The 26,778-nt window shown below is 39.3% G+C and overlaps 3 protein-coding genes and 1 pseudogene across 3 annotated transcripts; 1 reads left to right on the top strand and 3 right to left on the bottom strand.

Moving 5' to 3' along the window:
• Nucleotides 1-5,880: 5,880 nt before the first annotated feature.
• LOC114527733 lies at nt 5,881-6,786 on the bottom strand. Its single transcript, XM_028549429.1, has one exon. It carries the CDS (start codon nt 6,784-6,786, stop codon nt 5,881-5,883), a length of 906 nt encoding a protein of 301 aa, XP_028405230.1.
• An 825-nt stretch (nt 6,787-7,611) lies between these two features.
• LOC114527732 lies at nt 7,612-8,172 on the bottom strand. Its single transcript, XM_028549428.1, has one exon. It carries the CDS (start codon nt 8,170-8,172, stop codon nt 7,612-7,614), a length of 561 nt encoding a protein of 186 aa, XP_028405229.1.
• Nucleotides 8,173-11,897: 3,725 nt separating this feature from the next.
• LOC114527731 lies at nt 11,898-13,424 on the top strand (annotated as a pseudogene).
• A 132-nt stretch (nt 13,425-13,556) lies between these two features.
• Nucleotides 13,557-14,189, bottom strand: LOC114527730. Its single transcript, XM_028549426.1, has one exon. The coding sequence runs from the start codon at nt 14,187-14,189 to the stop codon at nt 13,557-13,559; it is 633 nt and encodes a 210-aa protein (XP_028405227.1).
• Nucleotides 14,190-26,778: the final 12,589 nt, after the last annotated feature.

Here is a 26,778-nt window from a genome sequence, read left to right as displayed (position 1 = left end):
TAAGCGAAAATGAGTACCGTGCGAATTTTAATACAAGTAAGATATATTCTGGTCAATGTTCTGATTCATTAATACAAGTAAGATATATTCTGGTCAATGTTCTGATTCATTTCACATTATAGATTCAAAATCTGTTGAGTTAAGGAAAGGCTTTAACGTTAGAATATATAATTATATACTGTAAGGTTAGAAAGGTATGCATGCTATAGAAAATATTGTGGCAAAGTTATTTTTCTATGTGTTAGCTACATCATTCAGTGGCATCGCCAGCTTGATAAGTGGGGGGGACATATTCATATATTTGTGTTTTACATTATTTATTTTCAAATTGATTGTTTTAACGGTCTGTGAACATGAATATATGAATATGTCCCCCCCCCACTTATCAATGCTGGCGATGCCACTGGCATCATCTAACAGTAGGTACAATTCTATCAGTCTCCACCGCAGAGATTCCACGAGAGAGCACGCATGCGCAAAGCTGGTCATACACACATTTGCTTTACGCCAATTTGGCTGTGCTGGTTTACATCGCGAAAAATCCTTAAAAATCCATCGATAAATTACATAATCAACGCATCCTTTCTTATACAAACGCTAAACTAAACGGTACAGATCCTACAGAAACACTTTATTCGGAATTAGACTGGGGATTTTGTAGTGTTATCCAGAATGAAAAATGGATGAACTGCAGGCCAGCGTGGACTCGCTGTCCGATGTCAATGAGGATTTGTGTTCGTGAGGCCGAAGGGCACCGAAGAACAAAGCCCTTTGTCCGAGAATGACAAAGCGGATCAATCGAGTGGGGAACGACTAAGATTCTCGACCCCGAACAGGAGAAAGAAACCTGTTAAAGGATCGGGATTTAAAAAATCTTAACACTAAGATAGATAAACTGACCGATGTTATGGGCGAGATAGTGCCCATCGTACATCAGTTAAAGAAGGCTTATGACGACGAGGAACAAAGCCGTGGTGATCTTGAGGACGACTTATTGGACAATGGCAACACGTCTGGCAAAGCCAAAGATGCTTTGTCTTCTGGGTCGGCTGCAAAAAGGCGTAAGCTCCTCGACACAAAAGTGCCAGAGGCAGGGATCGTCGATTCACTAATTATGGAAGTCTCTGACACGGAACAAACAGGAGCTGCTCTGCTGGAAAAACTTGTATCAGTATTGGATAACATGTTGTCCAGGGGCCTGAATGCAACAGCTGCAACCTCCAGGAAAGAAAAAATTAAACGACCGGAAAACTGTAAACTTTTGTTGGTGACAAAAGTAAACCAAGAAATATGGGATATTGCCCATAGTGCAACTTGTAGCATGGACTCGAGATTGCAAAAATTGCAGGAGCTTTTAATTAAGGGTCTTACCCCAGTTGCAACACTTACAGGATCCATAGGTGAAGCTATGGAATCCTCTTCTGATCTTCCAGACACAAAACATATCAGGGATTATTTATCCAGTGCTCATTGCTGGAGCAAATCATGAATTAAACATGTGCAGATGGGACATGTTTAAGGCTGATCTAGATAAAGATTACAAGACCCTATGCAACATCAAGCACCAGGTAGAAGGGGAGTTATTTGGTTCAGACCTCATTGACCATAAAAGAGAGTAACAGAGTATCTAAACAATTGACAAAGCAGGCGTCAAACCTTCCCAAGAGATTGGGAAGAAATCAGATCACCACCCGAGGGTCTTTTTTATTGCCACGCCGGGGGAAGTACCAATGGAACAACATTCGAAAGAGTTACGAGTTTGCAAAACAAAAAGAAAAGCAGTCCAAAAAGGGGGACTGCAAATCAAAAATAGATGACAGATTATCCTCCTGTGTAAGTAATACATTTGTCAATTTCAAAAAGGATAATAAAGCCTTCATAGCAGGCAATATTAAAAATTATCTTGATCAGTGAAAGCTACTGACCTCTGATAACACAATTTTAACTGCTGTACGGGGTTATAAAATTGATTTGCTTATGCAGCCATCCCAATTTACACAGTGCCTAGACCACTTAAATACTCTTCACTTGAAACCACTAACCTGGATCTACAAATAGCTACCTTTTTAAAGAAAGGTATCATTGTTGAAAGCTCAGATGAACCTGAGCAGTTTATTTCGACTGTCTTTCTTCATGAAAAAAGAGAACTTTCTGTATGATTCTAAATTTAAAAGTCTTCAATAAATGGGTGAACTATAACCATTTTAAAATGGATTCGATCCATGCATGTACACAACTCATGAAGCCATATTGTTATATGGGCTCTATAGACCTAAAAGATGCATATTTTTCAATTCCGATCCATCGGAATCATTAGAAGTATCTGAAATTTTATTGGGGAAATAAACTCTACCAATTCACCTGTTTGCCACAGGGGGTTGGCATGTGCCCCAAGGTTATTCACGAAGCTTATGAAGCCAGTTTTTGCATCTCTCAGGTAAAGCGGACATTTATCCAGTGGTTACCAGGATGATTCTTTTCTTGTGGGATATACATACACAGAATTCCAGTCAAATATCACAGATACAATAAACCTTTTAAAGAATCTTGGGCTTTATCCACATGAGGATAAATCAGTTACAATACCCACACAAGTTATACAGCATTTAGGATTCATATTGAACTCCATTGATATGACTTTGGCAGAGGCCAAAGTAGCTACACTGACACATATAGCTCAATTGGTATTAGCTAAAACGGCTCTACCTATTCGAATGGTTGCAAAACTTGTAGGCCATATGGTCACATGGAATCTCTGTGGTGGAGACTGATAGAATTAATAAATTAAAGAGACTTACCTGGAAGTTGAAGTTTGATTGGGATTCTATCAGTCACCACAGAGCAGAGATTACATGCCTGCCCTATGTGTACCTCCCTGCAATGCCTGCATGTTTACCTGTTCTTGAGGTACTTCAGCATCTTTAAAGATTGACCAGCTTTGTGCATGCGTGCTCTCTCATGTAATTTCAGCTCTGTGGTGACTGATAGAATCCCAATCAAACTTCAACTTCCAGGTAAGTCTCGTTTAATTTATTAATTATAGAATACCTAGCCATAGTGTTAGTGTTAGGATTTTGGCCTGGTATTCCAAAATTGCTGATCTTTTAGTCTAAAGGCTTTGTGTGAATAAAGACTATGTAACTCTGTATAATTATTGGCACTAAAGAAATTATAAGAGTCCCGTGCAGAATAAATGAGCAATTTGGCAACATTTTCAATGTTGGCAAACACACAAGCACAAATATACATACTAACACAGAAGCATGCAATATCCAGGGTAGTCACTCAGTGGAATAAGTTGGTAGTGTATATTTGTATCCCTGGTAATATCTTCCTACTCTCTACACCTGGTATAATGTAGCATTTTTTTGGAATAATTCATTAAAGCTTTAACATGCATATCCTTTGGATAACTTATTTTAGTGTACTTTAATTCTTTATAATGAAAGCCACTAAAAAAAAACAGAATGTTTTCATGGATTGATTTAGTAAATTCAGCTGCTATGTTACCAGCACTGAAAGAATACGGTGCATAAATAATTATGCATAATAATCAGTTGCAAATATAGTCTGATTTATAATTTCATATGCTGAATTTTTCTACAGTAGCTGAATCATATTTTTATATTATTTTTCCATCAAGTGTCAACCTTTCAAATGTAAACAGTAATGTTGTTTTTTATGTGCATAGAACTGATAATCATGAATTTCATGATCATGCTTTCCTGATCATCAATAATCATGCTTTCCGTGATGGATCAGCTAGAGTCAATGAACAAAAACATGTTAAGAGTGGACGTTTTCCCAAGTTCACTGTTGAAATAACTTACTGATCTTCCGTTTAGCATTAGAATTGCATGTCCTTTGCAGTCACTTAGGCATAAAAGTCACCGGGTAGTGCCGCAATTTTAAACCCTGCCAACAAAAATTGAAATACAACTGTACTTGGACATTATAAATGCTCCAACAGTTGTAATGTTTCAGTAATATATCGTTTTGTATGTCAAAACACACACTCACACAATTATAAAAAGCTATTAATTATAGCTCTTAGTTAAATAATCTTAATTCCTTATTTTAGGCAGATATTTTAAATATCCACAATGATTGTGAAGTTGTGATTTTAATATTCCATAAGCATGGCAGTGTAGATACGGTTACGTTTTATGGAACTGAAGGGGCTGGAGTATCCTTTATTGGAAATAAAGAAAATATCCCAACATCAGAGGGAGGGGAAATCGTGATAAAATTATTTGGAAAATTTATGGAAGGTATGTTATATGATTAGCGCAATTTCATTAAATTGTATTAAATGCATTTAACACTGCATGTAAAGGGCCGGGGTTGCCTAATTTGGCCTAAACAGCCAATTGTCAGTTTTGCAAAATCTAGACATGTAAAAGTTAAATGCTAAGGCATCATCGCATGCAGTCACATAGTGTACGTTGTGTAAATAAAACATTAAACGTTAATTCCTGTGTATAATACAGATTACAAACAAGAAAAGTTCAGGAGAAAGCGGAACAAATCCGGTTAGCAACACAGCAAGAACAAGAGCAACGTGAGCACCGACTGTAAGCTCTAACACCGTCGAACGCAAACAGTAATCCCAATACGGTATAAGCTTACGTGTGAGCACAATTGAGGCGGGGAAAACAGTCCAAAACGCACGTAGAATGGGTAGATACACTTTTGCCAATGGCAACGACAATAGTAGATCATAAACTCGTATACAATCTGAATATAATTTTAACCCGAAATTGACGATATGCAAATCGTGAAACGTGAACGTGGTTCGACTAAATAGAACAAATACATAAACCTAAATTAATACAGTGTAACTCTAAAACAAACCCTTACAATAACTAAATACAAATAAAAAACGACTTACAGATGTTTTCCCAGTAACTCAGAACTTTACTTTAGCTTGTAGATTTTGCTCTTTGCTTACAAACCTTTAGCTCCTTACTGCCAGAATACCTCAACTATACTGCCAAGTTTCTGGTCCAACTGCATGCCTTACCCATGCGTAAATCTAGTTAACTTAATTTCCTATGGTACTTGAGATAAATGATTAAGATATATGTTTTCCTGTGATTAGCACAGTTGTCACTAATGAACATAACATAGACTAGCAGTTCCAAACCTACATACCGGCCCCTAAATGCGACTTTATGGACTATGAGCATTTAAACGAACTACACTAGGTTTGACTGCCAGTTAATAAACTAAACGTAAACAAGATGTCTAAGCGTCTCTCGCTTAAAGATAACTACATTTGTACTTATCGTTCATGGTCCTCTCCCTTCGACATTCTCCACAGTTTCCAACAGGACGATCTTTGTCACCGGGCGGTCCAGGGTTGTATGCTCTGTCTTTACCGCTACGCTTCGCACAAGACCATCTTTGCTGTTACGTCGAACTTCGGCGACTCTGCCCAGCGGCCACGTATTTCGAGGTGCATTTTCGTCAGCTACGAGCACGATATCCCCGACAGAGAAGTTTCTTTGGGTCTTGGACCATCGCTGTCGCTGCTGTAGACACGGGAGATACTGTTTTATCCAACGCTTCCAAAATAGATCCGCTAAATATTGGACCCGTCTCCACTTGCGACGTGAGTAGAGGTCGTTGCTCGTAAAGACTCCGGGCGGACACTCGGGTCCCTTTCGGAGTAGCAAAAGGTAGTTTGGTGTGAGGGCTTCGAAATCTTTGGGATCGTACGAGACTTTCGTGATGGGTCGGTTATTTACGATCGCTTCGACTTCGCACACGAGGGTCGTTAGTCGTTCGTCGTCGAGTTCTTGTTCCTTCATCAATGCATTCAGTACCTTTCGCACCGTGTGAATACAACGCTCCCATATGCCTCCATGATGTGATGCTTTAGGTGTGTTGAACGTCCAATCGTACGCTTCTTTGCAGCAAGAACCCATTGATCTTCTCTTGATTCCACGCTTTTATCGCCTTCCGAAGCTCGTGATTTCCACTGACAAAGTTGGTTCCGTTATCGGACCTGATCTCTTCGGGCAGTCCTCGCCTCGCTACAAACCTTCTAAACGCGTTCAGAAACGAGTCCGTGTCCAGACTATTTGCCACTTCGATATGCACTGCTATAGTAAGGCACGTAAACAGAACGCCATATCTCTTTGCATGGCTCCTACCCAACTTGACCATGAAAGGACCAAAGCAATCGACGCCTACGTTAGTGAACGGAGGCTTTCCGGCTGTGACGCGATCCGTCGGCAGATCTGCCATCTTTTGCTCTCCGACAGGTGCTTGCCGCTTCTTGCAATCGAAGCACCGATTTAGTACGCTTTTGATGAGGACCCGTGCTCTGATTATCCAGAATCTTTCTCGTAGTACCGACAGAACGTACTCCAAACCACAATGACCGGAGAGATCATGATAGAATGGGATGATCAAGGTCACAACGTGATGATTTCCAGGCAATATTAATGGATGCTTTGCTCCTTCAGGAACCGAGCAATTTCTTAACTGACCCCCGACACGGAGGACGCGCTTGTCGTACACTGGATCTAGCCTGTAGAGTTGACTAGAGCGCTTGATTTGTTTTGGGAGGACTTTCACGTTGTCGCTCGACTTTGAGTTCTGCTGTATTGCTGTGATCTCTTCAGCGAAGCTTCGTTCTTGCACGATTCTCACGATTACTAGCTTCGCTTCGCGTAACTCCTCAACCGTCAACCGCTTGATAGGCGCTTGCTTCCGCCCACGCTTCTGGGACGAGTCTTTCTTACAAGCTTCTCGTAGTGTGCGTCTGTAACGAAGCATCCAGGCAACGAATCTTTTTAATCGGTGCCAAGAAGAGAACCGTGCGAAGATCTGATCGAATTCTTTGATTACGGTTGCATTCACCATAAACGCCTCAACCTTCTTCACTTCTGGGTCGTTTCCCTTGACGACTTGCACTCCGACGCTAGGCTGTTCCGGCCAGTTTTCTCTCGGCTGCGACAAGAACTCTGGACCTTGCAACCAATGCTCATTTTTCAACAACTCTTCTTCGGCTTGCAGGCCCCTAGACGCATCATCCGCTGGGTTCGATTTCGTGTCCACGTATTTCCATTGCGAGGGGGAAGACGCTTCGTGAATGGAAGACACGCGATTTGCGACAAAGGTGTGAAATCTTTTGTCTTGACTTGCGATTTAGCTCAATACGCACGTGCTGTCCGTCCAAAATACCGAGTTGTTGATCGGTATATCGATTTGTCTAACTTGGTCGCTAAGACAGCTGCGGATAGCTCCAGGCGTGGGATCGTAATGGTCTTCAATGGCGCCAGTCTCGATTTGCCCATGACGAACGAACAATGGTTGTTTCCATCAGCATTGGTCAGGAGTAGGTAAGAAACTGCACCGTAACCACATTGAGAAGCATCAGAAAAATGATGCAACTCTGCAAAGGCAACTTCTCCAAAATCGTGCGGTTTGAAACAACGATGAATCTTTAGGCTCTCCAGCTTTGGTAGCTCAATCAACCAAAATACCCAACGCTTCGTGTACTCTTCTGGAATGGGATCGTCCCATCCTTCGTTGATTCTACACAAGTCTTGTAGAATTTCTTTCGCGAGTAAACTAAATGGCGAGGCGAACCTGAGAGGATCATACACAGATGACACGACAGATAAGATTCCTCGTCTTGTAAACGGTTTGTCCTTGACCGTGATTGCGAATCCGAATGTGTCTGATTGTAAATCCCATAACACTCCGAGGGCGCGTTCTGTAGGCAGCTCTCCGAGACGAATTTCCTTTACCAATTTGGATCTTTCGGATTCTGGAATTGACTCTATTAACTCTTCTGGAGTTCGACAGCCACTTCGTCAGACGGAATCCACCTTTAGAGAGAAGAAGGCGTAACTGCTCTGCTGTGGTGATTGCTGCTTGCTCATTCTCAGATGACTTGAGGCAATTGTCGACGTAGAAATTTCGCTTGACCGTGTTGACCGTTTCGTTGTCGAATTGCTCGCTGTTGTCGTCTGCCGTTTGTCGCAGGGCGAAATTCGCGCAGGTGGGGGATGAAACACTGCCAAAGAGATGCACCATCATCTGATACTCTGCCGGTTCGTTACTAAGATCATTATCCGGCCACCACAGAAATCGCAAGGAATCGCAATCAGGAGGTCGGACTCGGACCTGGTGGAACATAGCTTCCACATCTGCCATCATCGCAACGGGACCTTCTCGAAATCGCGTCAAAACTCCGACTAGACTGTTCGTTAGGTCCGGCCCCTGTAACAGCTCCTTATTCAACGATGTTCCTCCATATTCAGCTGCGCAATCGAATATGACTCGTAGTTTGTCCGGTTTCTGAGGATGAAAGACGGGCTGGTGAAGGAGATACCATGTAGCATCGTTTTGCTTATCGCACTCTTCGTTTGGCAGTCTTCTTGCGTACCCTTTCTCGAACAGGTCATCCATAAACGTTGAATATTTCCTCAAGAGCTCGCTATCGTTTGCTAGACGTTTCTTCAACAGCTTTAATCAGCGCTCGGCAAGTGGTCTGTTCTTGGGCAGCGAAGGTGGTGGTTTTCTCCATGGTAGGGCCAGTTCGTAGTGACCGTCCTTCAGTTGGATGGATTCTTTCATGACTGATAATGCTTGCCTGTCTTCGCACAACATCGCAACCTCATCGTCTACGTTGTTGAACTCTCGGTCGCAGAAATTTCTGAACAGATTTTCCAACTCTCTGTCAGCATGGATGCAGTTAGCCGTTGCTTCCTGCGTGTCGTTTCGCCCTAGTGGTCCATTTACTGTCCAACCAAGGGAGGTTCTGACGGTGTAAGGTCCGTCTTGGTCGCTGCTTCATGTTTCCTTAGGCTGTAGTGCTCGGGGGACATCGTTGCCGAGTAAAAGACCGACTTCGCCGTCGATTTCTGGGATCGTGATACCTTGTAGATAAGGCCAACGGTCCACGTCGCTTTGACGAGGAATATCGTTTCTCGATATTGGCAGCTTCTTTACGGAAAATACGGAAGGGATGTTGATTGTGTTCTCGCTATCGAAGTCGCTAACTTCGAGCCTGACGACTGAGCCTCTTAGGACACTCTTTTCTTTCTCCATGGTTGTCAGAGACAGTGTTGTTTGTTCGCCAGTGGCACCAAGTTTCGCCAGTAAAGATTCCGTGATGAACGATGTGTTGGAACCTCCATCAAGGAAGGCGTATGCCTCGATTGTTAGATTGCCATCTTTCGCTTTAACCTTCACTGGTACAACAGGCATACCTGTTACACTTGCGGAAAAGTGACGCTTTTCGCCAACATTTACGTAACCGTTTTGTCCGTTTTTCTCTTCGACTTTCGGCTGTTCTCCGGCTGTGGGACTTTCGTTTTCGTTTTGATGCGGTTTCGGATTTTTCTCTGTGTTGTTACTAACTTTCTGATGGAGAAATGTGGAGTGTTTGAACTTGCAGCCGTCGATCTTGCAGAAACTTTTCTTCTCGCAAGATCTCGCCACTTGTCCTGAGGTGAGGCAGTTGTCGCACAGTTTGAGAGATCGAACGAGTTTGAACCACTCTTCGACTGTTTTCTTCTTGAAGTTCTCGCATTGAGAGAGCCAGTGTTCCCCGTCACACAAGGGGCATTTCACCTTGGCACGTGTTCGAGGGCCGCTAGCATTGCCACTCGTGGCGAAAGACCTACCAGTCGACCTCGGAGTCTTCATGGTGGGTTTCTCAGACCTAGTTTCTTTAGATATTTTCCCAAAAATCGGATGACTACTCGCTCTCGCTCGTTTCTCTACGAATCCCGCGATGTCTTCGATTGTGATCTCGCGCTGGCGAACTTCCGTGATATCGTCAGCCACGTCACGCCATTTTTGTCTCATTCCAAATGGTAATTTTTCCATGATTTTTTGCAAGCTATCGGGATTTTCTATCTTATTTAAGTAGCCAATTTGCTTGAGAGCGTTCTTACAACTTGTAAGTAAAACCGAGAATCTTTGCAAACTTTCACCGTCCTCAGACTTAATTTGTGGATAGCTATTTATGCGCTCAACATATGCTGTTGCAATCTTATAATTGCGGCCGTACCTTGCCTTGAGTAGCTTACGCGCTTCTAGATATCCTTCTTTGGGATCCATCGAAAGACAACTACGCATTAGTTCCTGAACGTCGCCTGACGTATATTGTACGAGGTAGTATAATCGGGTGCTGTTATTGTTTGTTTTCTGTTCGATCAATTGCTCAAAGGCTCGGACAAAACCGTGGAAATCAATAGGGTTTCCAAAAAAGGTGGGAACTTTAGGTGTTGGTAGTGTTAGTGCTAATGTGTGCTGTTGCTGCTGTGCTAATAGCTGAGTCATTTGTGTGTTTGGTACTAGTATCTGCTGATTTGCCTGAGGGTCGATTACATTAACCGTCGCGTGTGCTTGTTCCGGTGGAATTTCAACGTGCCTATGGTCATTAGGATGTGCTTGACTTGTAGGTACATTGGTATGATTCACAGGTACATTTGCCTGAGGTGTGGGTACACTTATGTTGTTTTGACACCAAACTTTGGCTTGCGCGTTAAGCGGTGTTGATGGCACGTGTTGATTACTCGATAATTGCTTTGGCACATTAGGAACAAGGCTAGATTGTTCTTGCCTTAAGGCTGTGCTTGGGCGGGGTGCGCCAGCTGGAACTAGTTGCGAGTTGATAGATAGCGCACGCAATCGTTCATGTGTTTTTTCGCGCTGGTCAATATTAACCTTTTTCGGCGGCGCCAACATCACTATAAGTGCGTTCTTCGGCAGCGGCTTGAGCGATCTTAGTCTTAAGTTCAAGTTTGTCTTTTTGTTGCTGAAGAAGAAGCTCCTGTTGCTAAAGATCTTGTCGCCTATGAAGTCTTAATGCTTCTTTTTCTAAAACGGCTTTTCTTGCAGCGGCAGCGGCTTTTGCGCTAACAACGGATCCTCTACTGGAACCGCGAGAACTTAAGCTAATTTCAGAACGTGTGTATTTAGATTTGCGTGATGTTATCGAAGCATAACTGTCGCCAGCATTGCTCATGGAATCGCTTGGTTTAATTTCGTTTGACGGGTCGTCTCCGTCGTTCAAAATTGGACATATCCCTTCGTGATTATCGTTTAGCCAAGTTCTATATTTATCTTCAAACGCAGATGTTCTGCGAACTTCGGCTTCGTAATACGCCTTGGATTCTTCCAAGTCGTCTTCGTCTGATAGCTTTAAGTGAAAGGTTTTGTGTGCTGAAAAGAATTTTCTTGATACCTCTTCAAATTCACCGTACGCGCTCTGAACCCGGTGTACGTTACTAACGGCTTTGATCAATTCGTTAATCTCATTTATTTTGCGCGTGAGCAGGGCTTTGGCGGATTTTCGTGCCATTTTACATTGATGCACTTGTTGGGTCGCATCGTTTTGGTTTGAGGCGCTGGCCTCGTGATCTGCTATTTCTCGCCCTAGCGGGGGTTGATCGGTGGCTTGTGATGCCAAACTCATGGTAACTTTCTCTAAAGGCTGGTTTCCATTTAATCGTTACGATCGCTTCAGTCGTTACGATCGCTGAAAAAAATTACGAGCGACCGTAACGATCCCGATCGTTCGTTGATTTCCATATGATTGCTGCACTTTTTGCATACAATTGTGCCGCGAAAGTTTAAAAATGGCAGCGGTAAACAAGCGTTTGCTATTAGAAGCTTTGTTCCTAAACCTTATGGGAATGTTCAGACGACGACGCCAGAAAAAGAAGAAATTGAAGCGAAGAAAGCATAGATTTTGGGTCAGAAAAATATACGAGGAAAGGGAGCAACTTGGTAGTTTTCACACATTAGTTAAAGAATTAAGACTACATGACCGAGAATTTTTTTACAAGTGAGTACTTTTTACCATAAAATTACTTTATTAATAAATTCTTGATGGAATCTCAACTTAAATTTGCAGGTTCATAAGAATGTCCCCAGAGAGATTTGAACATCTTTTAACTCTTGTTGGACCTTTAATAACGAAGAAATTTTGCAGGTCACGTAAAACAATCAGTGAATCAGAAAGGTTACTTCTTACTTTGAGATACCTTGCCACAGGGGACTCTCAACAAACACTCTCCTTTCAATTTCGGATTGGAAAAGCGACAATCTCTAACATTCTTAGAGAAACTTCGGAGGCAATTTGGTCAGCACTGAAGAAAGATTATTTGAAAGCACCATCAACAGCTGAGGAATGGATTGAAATTTCAAATGAATTTGAGAGAGAATGGAATTTCCCTCACTGTATTGGGGCAATTGATGGGAAACACATCATGATAGAATGCCCCCAAAATGCTGGCTCTGCTTTTTATAATTATAAAAATTTTCACAGCATTGTTTAACTTGCAATTTGTGATGCCAAGTACTGTTTCTCATTTGTTGACATTGGAGCATATGGTGGAACAAATGATGCAGCTGTTTTATCAAACACTCAGTTTGGACAAGCATTTAATGATTTCCCTACCATGTTGAATATACCTTCCCCAGCCACTTGTGGAAACACAAGCTTACCTTATGTATTATTAGGGGATGATATATTTCCCCTAAAGCCATGGCTTATGAAACCATATCCTGGCAAAAATTTGGATGAGTCCCAAAGAGTTTTCAACTACAGGCTATCTCGAGCAAGATGCACAATTGAAAATGCATTTGGAATTTTATCAGTGAAATGGAGGGTGTTTAGGAGACCAATACGAGCAAGCCTGGAGCTAGTGGAGAAGATTACCATGGCTACTGTATGTTTACACAACTACCTGCAACTGACTGATAATGCCATGTATTCACCCTCTGGCTTTGTTGACAGTGAAAATGCAAGTGGCCAAATAATTCTGGGTGATTGGAGAAACACTACACAAGTTGATGCACAGGGAATAAGGAGTATTGGTAGAATAGCTGGCAATAGATACACATTTGAAGCCAACAAAGCAAGAGGAGATTTTAAGGATTATGTGAACAATGAAGGACAGGTTTCTTGGCAGTTGGACTATGTCAGGAGTTGTGGTCAGAATACAGTTAAATCATGACTTTATTTTAAACAACTCAACAGTTCAAAGTATCTAGTTTCTATTATCTAGTACCAATGAAGTTAAACAACTCAACAGTTCAAAGTTTTTAGTTTCTAGCATCTAGTACCAAGTTAACAACTCTACAGTTTAAAGTATCAGAAGTTCATAAAAAATATGAAATATAATACCTGTGTGTAAATTAACTCAATAGCAAGTAGAACATGTGTTAATACTGAAATTCAAAGTCAATAAACAACAGCCACAGTTCAATTTAAATGTACATATGTGTATCCATTCTCTGCTGAATACCTTCTTTGGGTGTTTTGATTGACATCATTCATGATTGTGGAGTTGTCTTGTGCTGCATGTTTTGAAGACTCGACTTGAAAAAACAACTGCTCAATACTCATTCTAATGAAAGCTTTTGAATGTTGATCAAGTCTTCTCATTCTTGCAACAAGACTATTACAAAATAAACTATCTTCGCACTCTGGCTCTTTGACTGTTTCTTTTTCATCTCCTTCAGTCCTCTTTATGTGATTTGCAAAATACTGGCATGAATTAATAAAGGCTTTATCCACTTCATCCAACTCTTTTGTTTTTTTTTGTTGTATTTACTCCATGGGCGTGTACTGGCAGGTTTTTGTACAGGCGTCTCATTTTTTTATTTTCCTCCTCCCTTGGAGATTCTGTTGTGCTTTTTGATGCCATTTCCTCTGCAAAGCTCTCTAATGTATTGCCATAAATAGACTCTTCAATGTCATCAATATTTATTGATGAGTCAGCTGAGTGTTTGTCAGAAGAAATTTCGCTGACTTCCAAACTTGACTCAGCACTATCAATTGAAATGATCTCATTTTCGTCTTCTTCCTCTCCTTCTATGTGTACATCAAAATTGCTTGCAGTATTAGCTCTGAAAGACATATGTCCTTGAAGCCATCCTAAATTGATAAATTCCCTAGGAACAACTGGTACTGATTCCCTTCCAGAACCAGAACGCACTGATTTCTTTCGCTTCAAAAACCGTCCATATGCTGTTCGAAGATTTTTAAACTTTTGTTCTGCTAGTTGAGCCTCAATATCAAATTTTTCTGCAATCTTTTTCCAGCAGTTAACTTTGATGTATTTATTTTTGTATTCTTTGTCGTACTTGTTATACAAGCAGGGAGATTTTCGAACTTCTTCCATAAAACTGTGAGCATCAAATGACGCCATATTGAAATATGATACACCGTAATGGTTTATGGGATTGCCATTTCGTCGCTATGATCGTTGCGATCGCTAAAGTTCCGTTTCCATATGGTCGCTGGGTCGTTACGATCGCTGAGATAGAACTTTTTCTATCTCAGCGATCATGATCGTTACGATCGTTGTGGTCGCTGGGATCGCCAGCTAGTTGATTTCCATTTAATCGCTACGGTCGCTTGTAAATTTTTTCAGCGATCGTAACGACTGAAGCGATCGTAACGATTAAATGGAAACCAGCCTTAAGGGTTGCGTGCCAAATAAACGTATTGGCCAGAGACGAATAATTATACTTTTTCTTTGGCTGGCTTATTCACAGACAGTGTTCAATACATTGCAGGCATCTTCGAACTTATGTAAGCTCTAACACCGTCGAACGCAAACAGTAATCCCAATACGGTATAAGCTTACGTGTGAGCACAATTGAGGTGGGGAAAACAGTCCAAAACGCACGCAGAATGGGTAGATACACTTTTGCCAATGGCAACGACAATAGTAGATCATAAACTCGTATACAATCTGAATATAATTTTAACCCGAAATTGACGATATGCAAATCGTGAAACGTGAACGTGGTTTGACTAAATAGAACAAAAACATAAACTAAATTAATACAGTGTAACTCTAAAACAAACCCTTACAATAACTAAATACAAATAAAAAATGACTTACAGATGTTTTCCCAGTAACTCAGAACTTTACTTTAGCTTGTAGATTTTGCTCTTTGCTTACGAACCTTTAGCTCCTTACTGCCAGAATACCTCAACTATACTGCCAAGTTTCTGGTCCAACTGCATGCCTTACCCATGCGTAAATCTAGTTAACTTAATTTCCTATGGTACTTGAGATAAATTATTAAGATATATGTTTTCCTGTGATTAGCACAGTTGTCACTAACGAACATAACATAGACTAGCAGTTCCAAACCTACACCAACCACGGCAGCCGCAGCAAGCTAAGAAACAGCAACAACAACCACAGGAACAGCAAACACAGCCACAAAAAGAACAGAGGCAACAAGCACAGAAGCAGCAACAACAACCACAGCAACAGCAAACACAGCCACTACAAGCACAGCAACAACTACAGCAGCAAAATCTGCAAAAGCAACCTGGTATGTAATATATAAATGTCTTCTCTCCCTATGTTCTGGAGGCTGCATGCATGCACCAGAGATAAAGTATTTAAAGAGCGTTGCGACTCCGCATAACCACACAATAGACGCTTGATCAGATTGAAAACCAATTGGACATATTTTGATATATTTTCTAGAGTTAACGCCTGTTGCATATGTGGCGGGAAATTCCATTGTTGCTGCAGGCAAACTGATGCGTGAAAGAAGGACACTGCATGGAACCAGCATCCCCACAGATCATGTATGCATCATGCTAACCTCACCCCAACAAAATTATCCAGCACCATTACTAGTTGGCGATGAGTCCGAAAACTCAGTTCTTGTTGCTGGCCAGTTTTTTGCATTGCCAATTAAGTCACTTAGGCTGGTTTCTAAAAATTCCAATACTTTGCATTTAAAAGCATTAACATAACAACAATATAATACATAGTTAAACAACCTAAAATGTGGTTTCTATCACATGTTTCCATTTAGTTTTAACAGTGGTGGGCACATCAGAATGGCTGATGTACACATATTAGATGTCAATATACCTCTGCATTATAACCGAGTGATTACAAGGACGAAATATAAGTCCAGAGTATTTTACGTCATTGAATGTGACCTTTTGCATTTCTCACAGCAGTTAGTACCAAATGGATATCATGTTTACCGCTTTAAGGCATTGTTACATTGGATGAGTTTTATCAATAAAAGGCTGTTTTCCACTGTCGCATTTTGATACGTACTTACACGCACGTAAAACTTTAAATCGGTTTAAATGATCACGAAAAAATCAACAGAATTTAGTGTTTTGTAACTTATTTGTAAAATCTAAAAAATAGGAGGATTTAAAGTTTTACATGCATATAAAAAACGCCACAGTGGAAACAGCCTCAACTTGCATATGAATGAGCATATAGCTAGGGAATTTGATTCGTTATAAAACAATTTGCATATTGAGTTGTTAAATGTTGCCTCCTGTTGTGGCATTACCTTTTACCAGTGCTGTAAGTAACTTTGTTACAAGTAACGAAGTTGAAAGTAATCGTTAGTTTTTATGGTAACTTTATGGGTTACTAGTTACATTTTGCGAAGTTGTAACTGCAACTGTAACTAGTTATATTTTTGCTAAAAATTATATATAGTACGTTACTTACTTCAGTTAGCAGCGCTCTCATTACTTTTCCGTTACATTTCTGATCGCTTTTACGCTCTAACATTATTAACATACGAACATCTTCAAGATCTGATATTTCAGGGCAAATAATAGATTGTCAAGTAGTAAAACCAGGCTGCTCATTTAAATTCGGGTTGCTCAGGATTCTTGGAACATTAATGAAATTACAACAGAAGACAGTCAGACTGCTCTGACATTCTGTTACTTCATTCTGCTACATCAATGAAGGTTGTCAGTGATAGTAGTCAAATTCAATATGTTTAAAACATCAGCAATTTGCGGAATGACAAATGCACAGTTATTACGTATAGTGACATTTGAATCTAAATACAATATTTGTAATCCCACGAGACTATACTGATGTGTTAAATATATTTAAAACTATGACTTTTTCCATCATTCTTTTGTGCTTAACTATACACTTGTCTATTGTCAGTGACAACCCCAATTGAAATAGCTGTATAAATTTAGATGTATACAGTTTAGTTAAAATCTGATACACTCCAACTAGGAAATGGAGTATGTTACTATTCTCATTTCTAATGCACTGTATATCTTCTGAACAGATCAATATGCCGTCCATATACAGATGAATATTGAGCTTCTGTTGTGGTTTTGTAGCTTTCATTGCATATCTTGCAGTGGTAAAAGTTGATGCAGCCAGTATGTGCACCCACACTTTTCTTATGTAGAGAAAGGCATTTTTTGCAATTGAAGATGTCTGGGCGTCTGACGGCTTTTGCTGTTTTCTTTCCACAGGCTAGACAGTTACCAATGATGAGATTGCTGGTATCAAATGGGAAACACACATATTTTGCCTTACGATAAAACGCAGCTAGGTATTTACTATATCTATATATTTCAATCAATGTGGATAAGGAGATGTCGCCAAATATCTCCCTACAAATTAATGAAGCATGAAAACTTGAAATGGAACCTCTTTGTACATGCGCACACAAAGCTAAAACACTATAATGTGTTGTTTGGTGCTTAAGGTTAGCATAATCGCTCAAAAGAAAATTTGTCATCAGTTATATCATCGATTTCATGATGGTCTGTATTGAAACTCCTGCTGCTTTGTGAAACACGACCAGGTGGTAATGAATTTTTAGTACTAGTTGAAGGTGTTGTGAGAGATGAAACAGTGGATTGCAGAGATTTAGGAATATGAGATGGGGACATAGTTTGGGTAGGTATGTGACGGTATCAGAGGTAGATACAAAATGGGTAGATGCACAAGTTTCGTCAGAAGGCAATGAAATATTGTTGTTTAAGATCACCTTATATTTTCTAACACAGGGCTCATGGGATTCATTTTCTTTCATATAATGGGTTTTCTTTAGATACTCTTCCATTCCAATCTTGAGCATATTTTTCAAATGTTGTCTCAAGTGAATGACTTCTTTTCCACAACCAAACAATAAGCATTCCACAGGTTTCGACTTAAGTGGCTTGTTGTCATTCTCGCCTCTGGTAACACCACGGTGATAACAGTATAAGTGGTTGTCAAGCCTTTTTAAAAATTTTCCAAATTGTGGGCAGTCAGAAATATGGCATCTACTAGCTTGTCCCTGCAAAAAAAGTAACACTGGTAAAGGTACACTGCTACTGATTTCAAAGCAAGTTAGTTGAAAATGCTTATAAAAAAATATAAATGTTGAAATTAGTCTTCGAGATACTCTGGTATATGATATGTGTAATATGCCCATTGTCTGGCTACAGGAAAGATCTAGCTGGCATTTCACAAGCAAACTGAGATGGTCCCCTACTCATTAGTACAAGTATACACATACAAAGTATGAATTTGTTTACTACATACTCATGTGAACAATTTAAGGCCTATTTTTCTATTTTTTAACTTGTTCCATGCAAAATTCGATGTCTGGAACAGAGTTTGGAAGATCTTACACCCACGATATGATTCAACAATTTAGTCACAGTATGACAGTAATTCTTTTATTTCAAATTTTTCTAGGATTATTTAGAGAAAGCTTAAGCCTGGTTGAAAAGATAGGATGAGATGTGTTTGTGCATGAGAAGGAAGGGGGCAGGGGTAATTTTTGTTCAATGTTAATGCCTGCCCATGTGGCCCCATCCCCCATAGCCGTTAAGATATTTCATTGCGGTCCTACTAAATACCGCCTGGGAGCAGCTGAGAGCGCCCAGGAGTGCGCAAGGGTAAATAAATCTATGTGTGATCACTTTTGAAGATTTTTGACTTTTTTTTTCAACAAAAACAATGTTAAAAGTGATTCTTAACCAGCCCCAACAACGAACACTGTTGAAGGGCCGCCCATGCAGGAAGCTGTGTGAAACATGATATTTGAGATGCTTTTAACAGCCTGAAATATACATAAAAATGTACAGGAATTGTGGATTATACAAAAATGCACACACCAAACCACGCCAGACTGTACATGTATAAAATATCATGTTATTATTTCATATAGTTATAGTTAAGGGAGTATTAGAGCTAGTATATATGCTAGGATTACTACGCTATTATACTATCTATGTCACAATGTTCCTGGGCCGGTTGTATCAAGGCCGTTTAGCTTAAACAAGGCTATCCTTTTATTCAACTAGCAAACTAAAGGTTTTCAATCTTAATACACAACGGCGATATCATTATGTTTAGAACAACATATTTGGCTCATAATATTCAAGTTGACTGATTCAAGAGGGCTGGGAAAGTTTTATTTTATTTTTCTGTTTAAGCTAAACGGGCTTGATACAACTGACCCCAGGTATTTTAATCTTTATCTAATTATTGCCTCTTAGTTCTCGGTTTGTTGAATGTTTTGGATGATTTAACTCTTTTTCTTTGTCCCGGTTTCCTAGCAATCTTTGCGGTCTTAGGCACTTCAAGACAACCGTCTGTTGATGATATAATGTTTTTCTTTGCTGGTAGACCTTTTTGAAATGTTTTAAATATTTTTTCTTTCTCTTCCTCTGTTTTTTGCGTCCATTGTACATGCTGAACCTGTAGTTTGGCCATCCAGGGTGCTAATTCGTAGTTATCTTGGCCATGCAACGCTCTTCTGGAATCTACCTGTTGCAACATAACAATCTTATGCAGTCTGTCAACCAAGTCTGGCAATTTCATGGTTTTCCAGTTGGCAGATAGTTTGATGACATGGTTCATTGCCTTGCACAAATTGTTTTTCCAAATTATTATCTTGTTTTTTGTCTTGTCGTTTGCTCCAACTTTATGGCATAAGTAACGTCGGACGTTTTCCTGCAAATGTCTCGTGCAGAGTAATTGAATAGAAGATGGGAAACACTGTTTTATAGCTTTCGTCAGTGCCGCCTCCTCGTCGGACCCAATGACAAGTCGCAATTGAGTCCCACCAATGTCCATTCCTAATTTGTTTTGAAGATGGGCAAAAAATCTGTGGTACGTCTCGTACGAACCGTCCCAATGCAAATAAATTGCCGCAAGCATAATTGGGGAGTTATTCGTCCCTTTTCTTTTTAAATTATTGTGCTGGTACACCAATGTTGTCGCAAAACATGCACCAAGATTAAATGTCCTATCTATCCCAAGAACACTTGGATTTCTGGCATGCAACGAACAAAACTGTTTTATATCGTTCAAATTGTCTTCTAAGTAAAGTACAACACATGGGGGTTTCCCTTTGGTTTGCACGATTTCCTGGATAAAAGGGTGGCTATGAATGTCAGTTAACACGCCTGTACCTCCCTGTAAACATGACCTTTTTCAATTCTCGTTTTTTTCCCGGTATTGTATTTATGATTCTGTACCTGTTTTAAATCTCTCGGCGTAGAACTTGAACTATCAAGTGCCATTTCTTCGTATATTTCACGTGGCCTTTTATTTCTTGCTGTCATGTCTGCCAACTTTCTCTTCACTGAACATGAAGTGCGAACATAATCGCCAACAGATTTTTTACTGTTCCCGTGCGGTAGATTTTGTTCTGGGTAGTTGCCCACATACTCCACTATATTAACGTTCTTAATGTTGTTCATTTCATCTGGACAACTGACTACCACTGAAACACGTTTTTTAAATGATTGGTCCCGTTTCAAGCAACAGTAATAGTGTCTAAATACAATTACATCATTATTGTCAGGTTGGGGTTCCAGACAAACACGTTTACCTTTTTTGTACTTGAAGTACTGATTGCCTTTTTTGTCAATATAGTCAAGTCCATTATTCTGTGATATGACATAATGATGAATTTTGCTTGATCTGTTTGACCAAGCACCGCAGTCATCAGCATAACACAATCTCTGTCCATATGCCTCTTCGTTGTTCCCCAGCACAAACAAAACATTTTCTTTAATGTCTTTTGGTACGGTTACACCGGTAGGGCTCTCCTGTAACATTATCTGAAGGATAGCACTTGGTTCATGGAACTTCCCGCTTCAGATCGGAATGGCTCCTGGCAGATGTCGGCGATGACTGGCAGGTAATGTTTTGTCAAAAGGTAAAGAGGAACCATTATCATCTTGGGACCCGCTGCAGATTGAGTTTAAATCGTCTTCACTTTTGAACTCTTCGGGAGCGGATGATAAATCGCAGTTATTCTCGGATTTTGAAGAGGATGATAGAGAGGATGATAAGGAAGACGCGGAGAGGTCAGGTTTCTGACTTTGGAAGGAAGTGGATAAGGAATAGCTAGAATCCAACTGGCATGTAGCTGACCGCGAAACCGATTTCCACACTTGATCGCTTTCATTAGAAATATCAATTGGGCTACAACGCGAGGTTGGAGTCAGTATTTCCTGAACGAAAGAAAATGGAATAAAGCGAATTAGTAGCAACAATTACCCTTTCTCTCGCAGGTCACTTCGCGAATAGGCATTAATCATGTTAATGTAATTGATTATATTGACTATATTATACTATGACTGAATTATAACAAACCTGTTTGGTTGGTGTAGATGTCTTAAGCTGACCACTAGTGACCTTGGCATATGTCGGCTGCCACAATTCCGCTTTTTTTAATTTCTCTGAGTCCGACATTAGCAACGGAACAAAATGGTTTGGAAACCAGGTGCCAGGCAAAGGGTTTGATGCACTGCTCCACATCACCACAATTGGAACTGTGGATGAAGACTTCGCTGGGGTGAATGCGGTATTTAAAATTGGAATTGTCCTGTCCAATAGGCCATTAACAGGTGGATAAACTGACACAATTCTGGTGTTTATAACTTCTGCAGCAACGCTCATAGCCCAAGCGGACGAATATCGGCCGTTGAATGCACAATCTCTCATTGCCTCTTCGTAATCAGGTGACACATAACTGATCCTGGTATCCTTGTGCTTCTTAATGTGGGTACTTTTCTCGGACACCATCTCAATGCACGTACGAACTCGTAATTCTGTTGCCATTGAAAAGTCACCCTTGATAGCAACTGACAGCGAATGAAAAAGACAATTCCCGTCACCGGGCATGGCAGCAGGCGGGCGGGAATGCACACGACCTATATAGGAGTATTAAGAATACTACGAAAAATTACGAAAGTAGGCGCGACTCGACCAAAAAACGAGACGAAAACGTAAACGAAACACAAATACACACAAATAATTATAATAACACATAATTTTTTATAATAACACATAATTTTTACGAATTGTTATAGCGCAATTGCAACTTTACTTTCTTGCTACAAGCAACTTCGAAAAACTACATATAAAAACAATGCGGATAGTAAAAAAACAAATTCCGAACAGACAAGATATCTTAAATAATATAAATCAATAATATCATTAATATAAGTTCAAACAAGACTATTATTATATAGTATGGTATAAGGGGTATTTTACCGAGAACTAAAACACTCGTACACTCATACACCCGGGGCACCGCACGGTGCACGTTTGGGGGTGACAAAATTTTCCCGCCATTTTCATTGTTGTTGTGAAAATGCAAATAATGTTTAAAATAGTGAATAAACGAAAATATGCTCAATTATATATATAAAACAATAAAATCAGTGAGGAGAAACTCTGCACATACACAAAATAAATAACTTGCTCATACACAAAATCAACTACTAAGCGACTAACTGATCAAGCGTATATATTACCCGACATTGAAAAAACTCTGGCCATAACTAAACACGTAACATAATTCATAAACTTACGTACCGAAGTTTTCCAGAATATTCTGGGCCACAACATCAATGGTGCAATTACCAAACTGAATTTCCTCAGCTCTCATTGTTACTGGAGTAGTACCACGTAAAAAAATAAGCTCAATTTGGACAGCACTCTCCAGCGTTCCTCGAATTGCTCCGTGCTCCAATCTACTCAAGGCCGCTGAATAGTCGTATACGCCAGACGTATGTGTACAGGATGAACGCAGAAAATCTTCTGTTAATCGGTACAGGTTCTGCAATTTGTTTGGTGATAGACACTCGCATTTCGCATGATACCAAAGTTGACAGCCTTCGCAAAATACCAAATAATTGTTGCACTGTAAACCGCACGAACCACATGCCCATTTGAACTTTGCGACTCGAGCAGATTTTCTTGGAACGGCCATTTTTCAGAAGATTGGCTAAACTCTAAGGACTTTACTAAGAATTTTCACAGTTTTCTAAATACCAGCTTGTCGCTTTGATGCAATCGGGAAATGATTGTTAGTATTTTGTTATGGTTCTTCAAAACATGTTGGCAAATTAATTAATGCAATGATTAATTACATTCCACACAAACAGAAACACAATAGCTGATCTCCGCGTAAAGACGTAAACAAAAACATAAGGATACAATGACTCATCGAGACCATTTAAAATAAAAGAGTGCATTGCTTTTTATGTTTCTTTGTCACTGATCGGCGATCTTCAGTTTCTACCTTAACTAAAGGAATCAACATAGCAAACAATTTGCTTTTAAAACTTTATTTCAAAATGAGTTTTTGGCAAGAAAAAATTATTGTCAACAATCACATTTGAAATTTGTTATACGATTATATACGCCGAGTTCGGTGTAATGTAAAGATTAACAAGTTAGTATATATGTTTGATCAGTTTGCGCTACGGCTTCTCAAATGCAATATCTCTGTAATTGTGTGTCGGGCTATCTATAGTATAATTTGAACCTATTATGGCATACATTTAGTATGATATATTAATTTACCGCATTAAACTAATCGAATTAAAAAAAAAATATGTAGCTCATAGAGGATGTAGTGTGGCAAGTTCGGCTTTGATGACAGCTTTTCGTCAATTGATTCTGTAACTGCCAAAAATTAATATACATACATAAAGTATACACATTTTTATGTATATTCCAGGCTGTTAAAAGCATCTCAAATATCATGTTTCACACAGCTTCCTGCGTGGGCGGCCCTTCAACAGTGTTCGTTGCCGGGGCTGGTTGAAAATCACTTTTAACATTGTTTTTGTTGAAAAAAAGAAGTAAAAAATCTTCAAAAAGGATCACAAATAGACTTATTCACCCTTGCGTACTCCCGGGCGCTATCAGCTGCTCTCGGGCGCTCCCAGGCGGTATTTAGTAGGACGCATTTCGTTGCATATACGTGTTGGAACAAACAGCTGTTGCCTCAATAGTTAAAAAATGGTAAAGAATATAATAAATTAATTAAGATTTATGGATCACTTTATAAATACTTTAAATAGTGAATGTGCCTTTTGTTATTACATGTCAGTGGTGGTGAAGTACCAGTATTATTAATTACTTCATTATTCACATGACCTATTTACAAGGCCTTGCTAAAGCTTAGTATAAATGCATTGCTAAACCTAAGTATTGCTTAAGCAAAGTATATTCAAAATTTACAAATTCTAACATCTAATTTCATTTCCACCAGCTTTAAAAATAATCATAAGCCTAATTAGGCTTTTCTGGTTGTAAAATCATTAATACAGCTTTTTACACAGCTACAGTAGTCGGCTATCACCAAAATGTTTTAAGAAACTATTGGTAGCTATCAAATTGATTCATTTGTTCAGTATATTCCTCAATCTATGATGATTTTACTTGCAATGTATGGTATCATATACTGCCAATTACTTGTCAATTTCACAAAACCTTGACCCAAAAAGCTGGTTGGGCAGTGTAGTTAACTGTTCCCTTACTCATATGCAATTACGCATGCATTTTTGTGAGGGCATAAAAAATTGGGCATAGATATGGTAATTCACTTCAAAGAAATACAAATAAAAACATTTACAAGTATTATATACCAGTTTCATATTACTGGTGCCAATTGATATTAGATGTGCAATTAAATTAGACTGACTATAACCTTCAGAGTAAAAAATCTTTTGAAATGCTAGCTAGTAGGGGCCAATTTATATGCATATATAAAGGGGTATTCAAATCTTCGACGTCATGCATGCATATTTTAAAATAAAGTAAGGAAATGCACTTACTTTTGAAGGAAAATTCTTGCGATATCTCTTCATTTAGAACTGATACCAAAGAAAAATCTATGGTAAAACAAGCGCAAAGAAATAACTAAACAGCAGATATTAAACTGTGTATATATATGGCAGCCAGTGATTTTCACTCAGCGATTGTAGCCAGATTCACGCACGTAAATTTGGCGCGAAAACTTCAAATGAGCCATTAATCTAATTTGCGACCCTCACCACCCATCGATGGCCATGGATAATCAGGGGAGTGGGACAGCACCTAAGAATTAAATATCCATAGAGGTAGACTATGTGATTATCCCCACTCAAAAAATTGATCATATTCGAGGGGTAAAGGGGAAACTAGAGCATCATATTAAACTACTAAAAGTGGGGTGCAGTCCGTAACCAGTCCACCGCTATATTTCTTAAAATATCAAGAATTGGCAGAATGTTTGAAACTATTTTAGTTTCCTATCCTTCTAAATGAATATGAGCTGGGGTTTATGTTCAGAAGTATCAAACCATCCTGTTTTTATCAATAACAGAAAATCAAGGTGTGTTCATGTGCTCTCTTCAGTAATACTATAGGTAACAACGCTATTAGGGTATCAAATCATCCCGTTTTTATCAAGAACGGAAAATCAGGGTGTGTTCATGTGCTCTCTTCAGTAGTACTATAGGGTAACAATACTATTGGGGTATCAAATCATTCCATTTTTATCAAGAACGGAAAATCAAGGTGTGTTCATGTGCTCTCTTCAGTAATACTACAGGTAACAATGCTATTGGGGTATCGAATCATCCCGTTTTTATCAATAACAGAAAATCAGGGTGTGTTCATGTGCTCTCTTCAGTAATACTACAGGTAACAATACTATTGGGGTATCAAATCATCCTGTTTTTATCAAAAACGGAAAATCAAGGTGTGTTCATGTGCTCTCTTCAGTAATCCTATAGGTAACAATACTATTGGGGTATCAAAGCATCCCGTTTTTTATCAATAACGGATAATCAGGGTGTGTTCATGTGCTGTCTACAGTAATACTATAGGTAACAATACTATTGGGGTATCAAATCATCCTGTTTTTATCAAGAACGGAAAATCAGGGTGTGTTCATGTGTTCTCTTCAGTAATACTATAGGTAACAATGCTATTAGGGTATGAAATCATTATCATTTCATAATTTATGACTTACCTTTATCAAAAAAGTCTGAATAATTTTTCCAGGGAAATTTACCTTTAAGTATATCATTAACGTTTTTCAGTGGTTTGGACGAGACTTTATTGAAATTAAACAACGTATTCTCCAAGCTACTTTTCTCATTGGAAATCTTCTTTTGGTTTCTTTTACGTTGCTTTGACGAATCTAAAAGTTATATATGCATTACTGTACTTACGATAATTAGAAAACAGTAAAAATGCACAATACAATACAGTAAGAAAGTTACTGTAGGAAGAAAGCTGAGTGAGTTTTCAAACTTGGTTCCCATATGTCAAAATTCATCGAGATGTTCTACAAAATTCTTTCCGACAGACAAAGCCTTTTATACACCAATGACCACCGATAAAAAGACATCGCTGCGATAATTACGACGTATGAGAACCAGGCTTTAGGCTTGCCTCACATTGGTCACACGAATCGGCGATCCACAGTGTTCCCTTTCGGCAGACAAAGCTCTTACACAACTTTATAAATATTAATTGTATATTGGCATTTCAATTTCTGGAGCATTTACAAATACGACTGATGCCTTTTGGGTACAATTCAGCAAGAGAAACTTTTAAATATACTGTCAGTAAAAAGTTCAATTCATTGCAGCATATTAATTTAGAGACTAACTGGAATGATAGTGTGTTATTTATCACACAAAGTCTCTTAGAATTGTAAGGCTACAAATATTATGACATT

Source organism: Dendronephthya gigantea, unplaced genomic scaffold (genome assembly GCF_004324835.1).
Source record: "Dendronephthya gigantea isolate DGI-Jeju-01 unplaced genomic scaffold, DenGig_1.0 000046F, whole genome shotgun sequence".
Classification (NCBI taxonomy): domain Eukaryota; kingdom Metazoa; phylum Cnidaria; class Anthozoa; order Malacalcyonacea; family Nephtheidae; genus Dendronephthya; species Dendronephthya gigantea.
Note: the sequence above shows the minus strand (reverse complement) of the source record. Positions and strands in the feature narration are given on the sequence as shown.